We start from the raw sequence: 14,647 nt of genomic DNA, 5'->3' as shown, positions 1-14,647 counted from the left end.
GTCCTCCCGCCCGGAGTTCGGGGTGGCGATGCGTCCGGGGGGGGGGGGGGGGCGGAGGCGGGCAGGGCGGGCGGGCGGGCGGGCGGGCAGGATCGGGCGACGGGACGCCGGCGAGTTGCGAGCCCCGCTGCCTCGCACCGCGGCGCCGGCCCCGAGGTCCAGGTCCCGCACCTCGCGCCCGCCTCTCCGCCCAGGCCCAGGGCGCAGCTAGGACTCCAGCTGCCTAACTTCCCGTCGCTAGACCTCCATTCAAGGCTAACACGTTCCCCGAGGACACGTCACCCAGTTTCAACCGCAGTCACACACCCCAAACAAGCCCACACGCCTCCAATTCACCCTACAGTTTCCCAAACTCCAAGCAGGAGACCCCACCTCCGGGAGTCCAACCTTCCGCCCAGAGGAGACGAGGAGAACTGAGTTGGGGTGCAGCCGACGCCTTTCAATGACCGCCCCCCACAAACCGCCCCACCCCAGACCCTCGTCCGGGGTCACCCCCTCGGAAGCCCCCTGCGTCCTCCCTCCTCTCAATCCGGCCGTTTCAGAGACCCAGCCCCAGCCCACTCACTTTCTCCCCAAAACCCTGCAAAAAAAAAAAAAAAAAAGTGGAGAGAAAGAAGTGAGGAAAGAGACTTGAGGTAGTCCGGCTTTAAAACCGCTCGACTCACCTCGGAATCGTTGCCGAGTTCTCTCCGCGCGGCACAGCCCCCTCCCCAACGTCCCAGTACGAAGGGCTGAGACCGGGAGGAGGGGAAAGCGGGAGGGGGAGGGGTGTCTTCCGCGTGGGGCGCCGGTCGGGAGCGGACTGGGGAGGGGTTGAGGTCCGCGCAGGAAGAGGAGGAGGGGGAGGGGAGGCCCCTATCTCCCAGTCTCCCCCTGAAAACCTCCCTTGTCTCAATCACATCAGACTGACTGTCTTTGTCTGGCTGACAACCGCCATATTGATATCAACAGCCCCGCTCCCACCTGCTGCAGCCGGGCGGCCCTGGGAGTTGTAGTTCCTACCTCCCCTGAGTAAACGTGTGGGACTTTGCGTTCAGAGACTCCAATGAACTACAACTCCCGGCAAGTCGCGCGCCCACCGGGAGGAGGGGAAAGGGGCGGCAGAGCCGTGGGGACTACACATCCCAGAATACCATGGGTACCAGGCCCAGACTGTGGACATGAGGTCACGCTGGGGTGGAAAGGCAGGATGAATTGGCGGCCGGGATGAATTTGAGCGGACGGAAGGAGGTGTTTCGAGAGAAAACGGAGGAGAAGGAAAGATAACTATAGTTCCCAGGATGTATGGAGGCATGACTACATTTCCCATGATGCCCCGGAAAGGGGGCGCAGGGAAGAAAGACTACAGGTCCCGCGATGCTCTCCGCGGGCGAGCGGCGGAGCTTGAACCGGAAGACGCTTTCTGGGTTTGAGGAGTCCAGTGACTGGTGTTCAACAACCAAAAGTCCAATATGAAACTGGTGAGTCTCTTATCCTAGGTCAGAGGGCAATGGTTGTGCCATATCCTTTGGACTTAGTCGTTTCCACGTGGCGAAGGGAACCGTGTCTATAGGGGTGGTAATTAGGGAACTAGAAAGTGCGGTGAACTAAGGAAAGCTGCTGTTTGTTGTTTGAGGGGTTTCGAATCACACCTCCCTACCCCACCTCGCACACAGCTGCCAGGGGATCTTAGACATGCTTGGTGGGTCCCTTTGGTTAGATCAGTGGTTGACTGAAACATTTCTTCACCGACCAACTAAAGGTGGGCTTCATGAACTGGGTTCGGCTGGTTTCTCAGCTGCCACGTGAGTGTTGTAATAGCTTGTTAACTTCTTTCCACGCAGTTGGCTCTTGTTTAGCGTTTCTTCTTACCCTTGTTGAGGGGCTTTGTTACTTATGGGTAGGGGGTAGAAAATATTAGACAGAGGGTCATTATTAAATTTTCTGTTATAGGCTCCTAATTGCACTCGGAATCCAGAGAAGGACGAGGGCAGGGTGTGCTGCTGGGGGATTTGAGGCTTAAACCTGTAGAGCAATGGTTCTCAACCTTCCTAATGCCGTGACCCTTTAATACAGTTCCTCATGTTGTGGTGACCCCCAACCATAAAATTATTTTCGCTGCTACTTCATAACTAATTTTGCTACTGTTATGAATCGTAATGTCAATATCTGATATGCAGGATATATTTTCATTGTTACAAATGGAACATAATTAAAGCATAGTGATTAATCACAAAAACAATATGTAATTGTATATGTGTTTTCCGATGGTCTTAGGCGACCCCTGTGAAAGGGTCGTTCGACCCCCAGGTTGAGAACCGCTGCTGTAGAGCCTGCTTATAGATGGATTGAGAGGAAGTGTTAACACATTAGAGTGGGGAGCGCCCCTCTAGTTGCTAGATGAAATGCTGCCGATTCATGAATTGCTTCATAAAGCCAATTAGATCTTCAAGTTGAAATAAAAAGACATTACAGTCGTTAAGGACTTCATGACCCAAGGTTAGATGGAATGTGCCAGTCTACCTGGAGTCCACATCACAATACCCAAAACACCTGGCTTCTAAGAAAACTCAGACCTTTATTTTGAGCCATTTTACTATCATTGTGCACGCAGACCTAACTAGTTTATTCCAACTGTGTGGAATTAGTTAATAACGTATTTATGAGGACAAAAGCGTGTGCGATGCTGTACCTTTAAAAATCATGTTCCTGTAGCCAAATATTGTCAAGCTTTACTTTCTGTAATTTTTATTTTATCTTAAAATATATTTTTATTGATTTCAGAGAGAAAGGGAGAGGGAGAGAGAGATAGAAACATCAGTGATGAGAGAGAACCATTGGTTGGCTGCCTCCTGCACGCCCGCTATCGGGATCAAGCCTGCAACACGGGCATGTGCCCTTGACTGGAATTGAACCCAGGACACTTAGTCTGCAGGCTGATGCTCTATCCACTGAGCCAAACGGACGAGGGCATCTGTAATTTATACAAAAAAAAAAAAAAAAAAAAAGCCTCACCCCCTCCCATTTATGTAATTACTTGAACATGTTTTTTCAAAGGACTCACACCCCTATCTGCCCTTTGGTAATTACCATGCTGCAGGTATATACTTACTTGCTCAGCAAAGTGCCAGCTATTTTTTGAAAGCTCAGAGAAAGTATTAAAAGTAGATTCAGCTCCAAAACTCTCTCTGTTTAAAGCTGTTTATGTAAGGGGAGGGCACAGATCCGTAAACCTTGAGAATATCAATTTGCTTCTAGGTACCGTGTGCTAGACACTTAAGAATGCAGAATTGAAAGTCACCACTCTATCCCTAAAGAAGTGTGCAGTATAATAAAGGTAGAAAAGTAAGCCAACGCTCTAATTCATGGTAACACACAGGCATGTTTAGGGCTTGGAGAACTGAGGGAATGATTGAGAGACATTCTTGGAAAGGTGACTCTGGAATTGCTAAGAAGGAGGAGTAGGCTCGGGTCTTCCATGAAGAGGAATCAGCTTAGGAGCAAAAAGCTTTCGCCTAAATCAGTGGTTCCCAACCTTGGCTGCACATTAGAATCACCTGGGAGTCTTCTTAAAATCCTGATTTCTGGGCCTCATCCTCCGGAAATTCTGTTTCTTTGTTATGGGTTGGGGCCACAACATTAGTAACAAAAAACCGTTTCCAGAGGATGAGACCCAGAAATCAGGATTTTAAAAAATGCCCAGGTGATTCTAATGGGCAGCCAAGGTTGAGAACCACTGGCCTAAATGGTTGGAGGACAGATCATGTGTCTTCAATAAAAGATAAATTACGTTGAGTGTGCTTGGTGTGAAGGCATGCAAATGTGAAAGTTTTTCCGTAAAAACTCATTTGCTGAGGTTATCAGAGAGACATAGTTTATTTGACAGTTGTGAATTTATTCTTGTATTATTTATTAGTAATAATTATAGCCTGCATGTCTTTTTCCATACAAACAACTGTAAACCTACTCTTGGCCACCCCTGTACTTTGGTTTGCTCATAATATCCTCCTGCTTAATTTATTTAGAGATGTGAAATCATGGAAGGGAAAAAAGTAGAAACTTTTTTTTTTTCTTTAAGAACCAAAAGATAGCTCTGAGGAAGTGTTAAAAACTCATTTGGGCCCTGGCCAGTTTGGCTCAGTGGTTAGAGGAGTCTCAGGTTAGATTCCCGGTGAGGGCACATACCTATGTTGCAGGTTCCCCAGCCCCGGTAGGAGCGTGCAGGAGGCAACCAATGTACAAGTCTCTCTCATTTTCTCCCTCCTCTACCTCCCCCGCCTCCTTCCTTCCTTCCACTCTCTCTAGAAATCAATGGAAAAAATATCCTCAGGTGAGGATTTAAAATAAAAACACACGAAAAACTCATTTGGTAGTTAATACATGATCTGTAATGCAGAATTTCTATCAACATAGCAAAGTGGTTTCAAAAATATTGACAGTAAATTAGACTCCTTTTGTGTGATGTGCCTCCCGTAGAGTTGTAATAAATATTCCCATGGCCTAAAAGGTTTAGCTTTGTGTACTGCTTCTGGAATATGTAGTCAGCCATGTCTTACATTTATTTCATGAAACAGAAATACATTTTATTGAGCACATTCTTGGTTTTGAGATTATGACTTCCAAAATACCCTTCCCAGTCTGTGACCGCACCTTAGTCTACTTCTGTTGTTGAACAGGTCTGTTTCTCTCCAGTCCTGCTAATACTGCCTTTGTAGGGGCTCTTTTCACTTGGCATTTGGAATTCAAAAGACCTTCTATCTGGGCTGCCTACATTCAGTCTTTCCCCTCTCCAATCCATGATCTACTCTGCATCCTGAAAGTTGTTTTACACTGCAGTAACATGAAACCCTTTGCCCTTAGGATGAAGTTTTATAATTTTCACTTGACTGACTTGGGCCTGCCTGCCTCTCCGGGTGTGTGTCTAGCCCTCATCTCGTTGTTCTCCCTGTTCCAGTGATTTTACACGTCTTCCAGTTCCTTCCACTTTCCCTGCTCTCTTTTGCCTCTGGGACTTGACACTATGTTCCTTTGCCTACAACACTTTCTCCCTGCCTAATTTCTTTATACATTTCAGTCTCTGATGAAATAGCACCTCGTCTTCCAGCCAGTGTGGTTCAGTGGTTGAGTGTTGACCTATGAACCAGGAGGACACGGTTTGATTCCCAGTCAGGGCTCGGTCCCCAGTAGAGGGGGTGCAGGAGGCAGCCGATCAAAGATTCTCTCTCATTGTTGATGCTTCTCTCTCTCCCTCTTCCTTCCTCTCGGAAATCAATAAAAATGTATTAAATTGTTTTTTTTAAATAGCACTTCCTCAAGGTTTCCTTTAATTAGGTACCCACCCCTCTTATATGTTTCCATGGCACACCTTTTGTAGCATTTGCGGTGATTAGTTTTATTTCTGCCCTCTCTCTTTTAGACTGTGTATTCCCAAGGCCCAACATAGTGTGACACCACTAAATAGTAGTTGAATAATATCTGAAGGCTTAGCAAGTCTGTAAATATCATTGAATAAAGCTTAAGGGGTAAAGTTAAAACGTTACAATAAGCTGCAAAATTGGAGTAAAAAATAAGGGCTACCCTTTATGGAACAATTACTATGTGCCAGGCACTGTGCAAGGTACTTCCTATTCAGTGGCCCGTTTAATCCTTTGGTCTAGGCCCCAGGGATGGTAGTCCCATTTTACAGATTTAAAAAAAAAACTGAACCCAGGGAGGTAATGTCGCTCAAAGTTACACAGAGGGGAAAAAGCGGCATAGAACATGCCAAGATTCCTTCCTCAGGGGTCTGCTGCTTAATGAGGGCAAGGGCTCCAGCACCTTGCACAGTGCCTGGCACGTTCTAGGTTCGCTCTTAGAGGAAGGACGCTAGAGTGCATACTGAGAGTTTATTTGAAGCCATTTTTTTCTTAATAATTATAGTTTGTTAACATTCTGTTAGAACATACGGGTCCAGGGGAAGTAAAAATAATCAAAGGATCACTGTGGGGAAAGCCTTTAGGTCTGACACCTGGGAGACTCTGGAGAGGAGGCAGGGGGAGGCGTGTTCTGAAGGGAAGGAGCCCCCTCACCCCCACCTTCCCTTCTTACCTCTCATCCGCTCTTCTGGGCTAGTTTTAAAAGTATCTTTAAATGGGAGTTTGGTTAAATTAAGATCTTAAAAAAAGATTAGTGGTAAAAAATTGAAGTTTGGAAACTTTCTTGATAATACAAAGGACTCCATATCAGATCATACCAATTGAGTGCCCAAGTTAGTTTTTTTTTACTACCCAAGTTAGCCTCTGATACCATTTACAGCTCTCTAACTTTACACATTCTCTCGGTGGCTTTTTACACACCCAAGGGAAGACAATGCATGTCATTATAATGTAATCCTTAAATATCTCCTTCTTAGAGAGATATCAACTGAACGGATTTTAGGGACTGTCTGTAATATGATGCAGTATTCAGGCAGCTTTATTTAACTGAAGAAATTCATTAGGATCTTCAGGGAACCAGAATTGTTTTAAAAGGAAGAGGAAAATTAAAAATGCATCCTCTAAATTAACAAATTTTAGAGCACGTTCTCTTTTAGTATAGATTGAGCCTAATTGGGTACACCCTCATGTCCAGTTCAGCTAAGGATAAGGAACTAGAATTCACCAGGGAACTTATAAAAAAAAAATACTGAATACACTGATAGAAATTGACTTTGAAGCATCATGACTAGGAATTTAGTCATTCAAATAGATGAAGATTAAAGTGAATAAAATGATAAGCAGCTCAAGAATGCAGCATGTGTCATACTTCCTATAGATCAGGAGTTGCCAACCTTTCGGACCTCACAGACCACCAGTGATCCGCGGACCACCGGTTGACAATGCTGCTATAGATAGTTCCAGAGATGGAGAGAATTTTCTAATTAATTCAGTCAACAAAGATGCAACTACAGTATATCCTTGGCATTCAGAGTTTTAATACTTTCCATGTTGACTATTTACATTTGACCCCAAAGATTGATGACAAGGAATTATTTGTAATTTTGCTGAAGCACAAATTTGAATGTGACTTTAAGATGAATGATAATCCTGTATGAATGGTCCTGATTCCCTAGAATCTATGGATCTCTGCAGTTATTGTTGCTCTCTTGTTAAAGGTCTGAAAGAAAGCTCATTTAAATGCTTGATATGCTATACTTTTTTAATTTGGTAGAGGAAATTATATGCTGTAGTTGTATTTATAAATTTAAAAACTCAAGAAAGCCATAAGACATATTCTTTAGTGTTCTATGCTCTCATTACTACTGGCTTTGGGGGTGGCTCAAACTTTTAACTTGCCATTTCTCCTAGGAAAAGAGATGGAGTAAAAAAATGGATTCATGGATTATTCCTAGTGGAGTAAAAAAAACAAGTGGAATTGAAGTTTGTATAGAAGATCTTTGCTTGAAAGGGGCAAATCCTGCCCCAAGGTTAATTGAACAAATCTTTAGAAAGTGTGGATCTGAGAGGGATGGATTCTTTCTCCAATTTACACAATTTCAGAGTTCTTTTGGCTTCCTAGAATTTGGATTAACGGAAAATCTCTTGCTGTAAATTACAAACATTCACACATTGACTGATGCTTAATTCACCTATTGCGGTGAGATTGTTAAAAGGTCAACCTGACTTCACCATCTTTTCTGTGTTTCTTTGCTGGTTGGTTAGAGTGCCCTCCTGTGTCCTTAGGATGTAAAGGCAATGGCTACAGTATGATAGGTTTTTTCTCCTTTCATATGATTTCCTCAAACTCTAAAAATCTATGACGTAAGTCCAAGTCACTTACCTTGTTCAGTAGTGTTCTGAGATAAAAACAGATCATTTATTTTTGGGCATTTCAGAGCCCTAATGGTTGCTGTGAAGATTAAATCTTTTATACTTATTAAGCCCCCCCAAAAATGTGTACTAATGATGAATTTTTTTAGGGTAATAATAGTTGAAGAAAAAAAATATATGTATGTATGTATGTACCACTTACTAAACAAGCATGACAGCAGTGCTGTTGCTTATAGCTGCACAAGCACATTTGTTTTGTGACTGGTTTGATCTAAGTACATAAATCCCTCTGCCATTTGCTGCTGTGATCAACAAAGCATACTGGACAGACAGGGCTAGGAGTGCAGCATAGCCGTGGAACTCATAACGCCTAGCATTCCTAATGGAACATTCACCTCTTGGCTTGCTAAATGCCAACAGAGGCCCAGGCCTGAACTGCCCTTCAGATCTCCATCATCCATTTTATTCATTCAACAAATCTTCCTGAACATTGGCTTCCTCTGTGCTAGGCATTACTCAAGGCACTGGATATATTTCAGCGAGCAAAACAGATTTATGAAACTAAAGTCTAGCAGGCTCACAGTGCATTTCAAACAATATTACAGTGAACTTCCTGATGTGGAATTATCATTGGGCACTGGTTCAGTATTTTTTTTTAATGCAATGGTCAAAAATATATTTAACTATGTCCAAGAATATGCCTTCTTAAAGTTGTAACAGGTATGGCCAGCTTGCCCACTAGTTTACCAATGTACCCAGTAGTGTATGAGAATTCATTTCCCAGTCCTTGCCAACAAGGCCATCTGTCTCTTTACTTTACAAAGTTACATTGTCTTAATAATGTAACTGTTTTCTTTCATCAGTCCTCACACCCTCTTGTCTGTTAGACGTTAGCCACATTTCGTAAACAGAAATGTATACGAAAGGGGAGCAAATTTCTCCAGATTAAAAAAAAAAAAAAGGTTTTTTAAAAGAATCTATGGTGTTGCTTTGAAAATGCTGATGCATGGGTGTAGTAATGAAGATGACGGAATCATGTTATCAAGCAAAGTGGAGAGGCAGCTGGGCCAAGTGTGTGTAAATGACAGGAGATCCCTCCTACCCCCCAGAAAAGGTGAGATGAAGCTAGGAGTTGACATCTCAGGAAGACTAACAAAGAGGTATTTGCTAGAATTTGTACATATCATGAGAAAAGGCAGGAATGCAAAGGGTTGGTGGAATGGAGAATAGGAAAGCCTGTGTAGGATGAAGGAGTCAGCTTGAAAGCCCCAAGGTGCTTAGTGATCACAACTAAGAACTATGTGGTGGGAACTTCACTTTGAGAAAAACAGGAAGTTTAAATTGTCCCTGATTGACCATATATCCGAAGGAGATGCCTAAAGGTGTAAAACATTTAAATTTAAGCATAACTGAATGAACTTCAACTTTCTGAAAGGTTATCAGATAGATGATGTTTTAAACAGTGATTCTTTTTAGGACATGTAAAACTAAACACCCTTTTTGCCCTTAAGGTACAGTTTATTTTTCACTTATGTTTATGAAGGGGGCTGAATAATAAAATGTCTTACATTAATAAATAATCCATTTCTCAGATTTATGGCCTAAGCAGAAGTTTTCTTTCCCTATATACAATACTTACGCATTTTTCTATTCTAATAAAGTAGAGGAAGGCATAATTGCATGTTCTAACTTAGTAATTCTTCCCATTTTTTTTCAGCATGTGGAAATATGGGTAAACAAGCAGTATAGTAGTAATATAAATGGTATTATTATAATTGTTACCTTTTTAATATTTGTAAACAACTTTATTGAGGTATAATTCACCTACCACAGAACTCATGCATTTAAAGGACATGCAATGACTTTTGGAAAATTTACAGTTGGGCAACAATCACAATTCAGTTTTAGAATATTCCCACCACTCCAGAAAGATCCCTTGTGCTCATTAGCAGTCAGTCCAGGCAACCACTAATCTACTTTCTGTCTGTAGATTTGCCCTTTCTGGTCATTTCATATAAATTGGCTCATACAATATGCGGTCTTTTGTGTCTGACTTCTTTCACTTAGCATAATGTTTTTAAGATTCATCCATGTTGTAGCATGTATTGCTCAATAATATAACACTATATGAATACATCACACTTTGTTTATCCAGGTACCAGTTGACTGAAGTTTTTGTTTCTAATGTCTCCGTATTTTTATTTCTTTGTCTTGCATAAATGCACTGGCCAGACCCTCCAGTATAATATTGAATAGAAGTGAAGGCAGATGTTCTTTCTATCTTTTCCCCTTTTCTGATTTTAGGGGGAAAGCAGTCAGTCTTTGTTGAATGTGATGTGAGCTGCAGGTTTTTTATAGATGCCCTTTATCAAGTTGAGGACGTTCCCTCCCATCCCTGGTTTGTTGAGCATTTTTCTCATGGACAGGTCTTGGATTTTATCAAATGGTTTTCCTTTGGATAGCAAGATGATCCTATGGTTTTTGAGTTTTATTGTATTAGTATGGTATATTACCTTAATTGAATTTTGAATGTTAAGTCACGCTTGTGTTCTAGGGATCATTTCCACTTGGTCATGATGTGTAATCCTTTATAGTTTTGCTAGATTCGGTTTGATATTTTGTTGGGGATTTTTTCAGATCCATTCATGAGAGATACTGGCCTGCAGTTTTCTTAGGCTATCTTTGTTTGGTTTTAGTATCAGAGAAATATTGTTCTCACAGGATGAGTTGGGAAATGTTCCCTCCTCCTGTCTACCCCGGGAGGTGTATGAAGAATTGATATTATTTCTTCTTTAAAAGTTTGATAGAATTCATCAATGACGCCATCTGGGGCTGGGCTTTTCTTTGTGGGAAGATTTTTAATTGACTAATTTTTTTTTAACCCTCGACAATATGTTTATTGATTTGAGAGAGAGAGGAAGGGAGGGGGGAGAGAGAGAAACATTGATGTTAGAGAGAAACATCTATTGATTGCCTCCAGTGTACACCCCAACCGGGGATGATCCATTCTAACTGACTGAGCCACCAGACCGGGGCACTAATTCAGTTATTTTACTTGCTATCGGTCTCTTCCGATTTTCTGCTTGTGCATTACTTTTTTTTTTTAATTGCAGTAAAATACACACAACATAAAATTTACTGTTTTAACCATTTTTAAACGTATAATTCAGTGCCATTAAGTACTTGTTCATTGTTGTGCAGCCCTCACCACCACCCATCTCCAGATGTCACTTAGCATAATATCTTCAAGGTTCAGCCAACCAGCTGGGCTTTCTTCCTTTCACCTGAGGAAATGCTTTTATTGATTTAAGAGAAAGAGAGAAACATCAATGAGTTGCCTCATGCATGCGCCCCCACTGGGGATGGAACCCGCAACCTGGGTATGTACCCTGACTGGGAATTAAACCCATGACCTTTCAATGTCCAGGACAACACTCCAACCATTTGAGCCATATGGTCCAGGGTGGGTTTTTGCTTTTTTTTATTCTCTCTACAGCCTTTTGTTGAGTTTTCTTATTTTAATTTTTAGTAGTTTTCCCAGTTAATTCTGTTGGGTTTTCCACCTGTTTAACTTTACAGATAATTTTTTTACACCTCCTCCTCCCCCCCCTCACTCCACCCCCCCCCTCCCCCTGTGGTGTGATTACATTGTTTTATACTTTAAGAATAGTTTGGACTAGTCGTGGTGGTAGGCATCTCTGTTCTATTTCTGACGTGAGTGGGCATGCTGCTCAAACTCAACATGTCACTGCTATGTTGAATTTTGTCTTGAAATTTTTGTATATTTTAATTTATCTACTGTAGCTGCTTTCTTGCTAATGAAGTGAGATTCTTTCACATAGCCCAACAATATGTTATTTTCTAAGGGGAAGATCTATTTATGTTGTATTGTTTATTCTAGGCAGTTAATTATACCTTGCAAGCTTTTTCCAGACTTTTGAGAAAACAATGGTTTTTATAACTTAAAATCTTAGATGGTGCATAGCAGACTCATAGAAATAAAAGACTTTTATGACCTTAAAAGAAAATTGCAAGGTTTCCTTGGAAAACAGAACAGCCAGAAATAGTTTCCCTCTCTGTACTTAAGAGACAGGCCTGATAAAGGCAAGAAATGTAAACAAAACAGTCTGTTAAAATAAACATAATTACCACACCAAAAATAATCTCTATAGAAACAAAAAGGATTTTGGAACCTTAGACAGTAGCTTATTTATTTTAAGCTATATTTGATTCACGCTGTGTAGATCCAATAGGAAGAAACTGTTGATGAATGACTATGTGATAGTTAAAACTAACAGATAAGAGAAAGAATAACAAAAATCCAACAAATGTTAGTAAATGCCTATATTGTACAAAATCTCCTTGATGCCGTGGGGCATACAAAAGATAAATAACACATAGACCCTACCTGTCAGTAACTCACTATTTAACAAACCATAGACAGTGTACTGTGTATATTATTTATGCATGGGGCTAAGTGTATGTAGTTTTAGTGATAGACCATGATAAAGGCAATAGTAAGGTATGGAAGATTAGAATCATGAAAGATGAATTCCAACCAAAGAATCAGGTCTTCCTAGAGAAAGAAAATTTCAGCTGGTACCTTGGTTGACAAATACATTGGCAGAGGAGCATTTTATCTTACTGTGGGTGGAAAGGAGAGTTGAATTAAAAAGCATTTGGCCCTTGACAGTGTAGTTCAGTGGTTAGAGTGTCAGCCCGCACACACCAAAGGATCATGGGTTCGATTCCCATTGAAGGGCATGTTCCTAAGTTGCAAGTTCAATCCCCGGCCCTGGGCAGGGTACCTTTAGGAGACAACCAATGGATGTGTCTCTCCCCGCTTCTCTTCACTTTCTCTGAGGAAAAAAACAATGGGAAAGGTATCCTTGGGTAAGGATTAATGAAAAAAAACCCACAACGTTTAGATTCTGTTGTGTTTTTGACACACACTTAAGTAATAATAATAATGGAAGTGAGAGGAAACTTTGAGAGGTGATGTATGTTTATGGATAGCCTTGATAGTGGTGATGTTTTAATGGGTATATACTTATCCCCAAACTCATCGAGTTATTTACACTAAATATATTTCAGTGCATTTTTACATGTCAAGCATACCTTAATAAAGTGGTTTTAAAAAAGATTTAGAATGAGATGTTCAGCTCTATAGCAATGTGTACAAAAATGGGCACATTTCTATTTTCTCACATCCTCCTTATTCAGAATATCAACAGTTTCATTCAACATGTGTTATTAACATGAAAGATTTGTACATTTGATTGGAGCACTAGATCACTGCAGTTGGGACCAGGGGCAGACTTATTGAATGTATTAGAAGTTAGATGGGTAGATTGAAGCCACAGTGGTGGATTTTAGATATGAGACTTAGTGCTTTGGACAGTAACAGAAAGTTTAGGAGCTTAAAGTAAGAATTTTAAACACCTGGAGCCTTATTCATCCCTTTGGAATCGGGCAAAGGAGTTTGGAAATAAAAAAAGTACAATTCATTGCATTACAGAAAATATTTTCAAATAGTGAAATATAATCAAAACAGGAAGCATCAGCATGTTTAGCAAATGCATCAAAGCAAAGTCAGAATTACCTACTTAGAACAGGATTTTTCTAAGCACCTTATGAGGCCCTCATAAGTAGTAACAGAATTCATAAACACATCAGAATGCGAAAGGGATCTGGAGAATCAATGGGACCATTTGATGGGCACCATATAAGATGAGTGCCCAGATGGAAAAAGAGAACAGAAACACCCAGTGAATTCCTTGACTTCATCTTTATTGAGAAAGTTTGGGAGGATCCCATTTCTACAGAACTGATGAATACATGGGATATTCTATGATAAATTCATAGTCGCATCGACAGGTTGAATATAGGTAAATCACTGGAACGTGCGATGCCATCCTCAGGGTATGGATATACCATATGTATAGGCATATAATTTCCATACCGTAAAACGAACATAAATTATCTAGTTGTTAATCCATCTATGTACTTGTGTCCAGCTCCTTTAACTCAACATATTCTCAACCTAATCCTCTTAGCCATTTACAAGTTTTATAGCATTTTGTTAATCTTTTTTCTACTTTCTTGCTCATTGTCATTGCTATAAATTTTCAATACCATTGTTCTTAAATTGCCTTTACTGTTATTTAATTCATCCCAATATTATACTTACCATTTTCATACTCTTTCTCTTTTTAAAATGGTCTTTACCTTTCTCCATCATAATCATATATTGCTTTTTACTAGCACTTTTATCAGCGTTAGTGTATTTTTTCTTATAGGACATAATATTGGGTCATCAAACACCTGAAAACCACTCAAGTAAAACAAATACTATAGAACAAAAGCAAACCACAGTGCATAGGTCAATCATATATGACCTTTAATACAATGTCTTTTTGGTAGTGGTAGTACAGCTTTTGCTTGGATCATAGATATATACATAGTTTCAATGAAAAGTTAGAGTAGAGTAGTACTTGTTAATTTATTGTCAACTATTTCTACCCTAACTTCTACCTCCCATTTCCTCTCCACCTCTTTTAAAACTTGGTTGCCAATAGAAATCTCTATGTTAATTACTCTTTATTTAAAAAAAAAAAAATGAAAAAAAAATCTGCTTTAAAGAAATCTGGTTAATGTTTTAAAAAAATAGGTCAAGAGTACAGAATATCGAAAGTAAACAGTGAAGGTTCCAATATGATCAACACCCTCTCCCCAGCAGTAACCACTTTTACCAGTTTGGTATATATAGAGTATCCCCCCCCCCCAAAAAAAAATTGTATGCGCACACTTTGAATAATTATAAAGGCAGTGTTTATTAAAATACATTTCATTTTCAAAATTGAGCTATCAGCTGTTAAACT

General features: G+C 40.6%; 2 protein-coding genes across 11 annotated transcripts in view; one reads left to right on the top strand and one right to left on the bottom strand.

Moving 5' to 3' along the window:
• Positions 1-980, bottom strand: part of HMBOX1 (homeobox containing 1) — a 206,254-nt gene extending 205,274 nt beyond the window's left edge. For 3 of the 9 annotated variants that reach the window (XM_059697585.1, XM_059697586.1, XM_059697587.1), the window contains exon 1: positions 666-936. The gene's annotated coding sequence lies outside the window, so the exon portion shown is untranslated. Of the gene's footprint in view, positions 1-665 lie in introns of all 9 variants that reach the window. The other 6 variants (XM_059697592.1, XM_059697593.1, XM_059697589.1 and 3 more) reach the window with 4 other exon arrangements.
• Positions 981-1,188: 208 nt separating this feature from the next.
• Positions 1,189-14,647, top strand: part of INTS9 (integrator complex subunit 9) — a 104,842-nt gene continuing 91,383 nt past the window's right edge. Inside the window, exon 1 of one of the 2 annotated variants that reach the window (XM_059697574.1) lies at positions 1,189-1,460. In XM_059697574.1, the coding sequence (XP_059553557.1) occupies positions 1,452-1,460 (9 nt within the window). In that variant the 5' untranslated portion in view covers positions 1,189-1,451. Of the gene's footprint in view, positions 1,461-1,549; positions 1,785-14,647 lie in introns of those variants that run through there. The other variant, XM_059697575.1, reaches the window with a different exon arrangement.

Source organism: Myotis daubentonii, chromosome 5 (assembly GCF_963259705.1).
Source record: "Myotis daubentonii chromosome 5, mMyoDau2.1, whole genome shotgun sequence".
In the NCBI taxonomy this organism is placed as follows: Eukaryota; Metazoa; Chordata; class Mammalia; order Chiroptera; family Vespertilionidae; genus Myotis; species Myotis daubentonii.
Note: the sequence above shows the minus strand (reverse complement) of the source record. Positions and strands in the feature narration are given on the sequence as shown.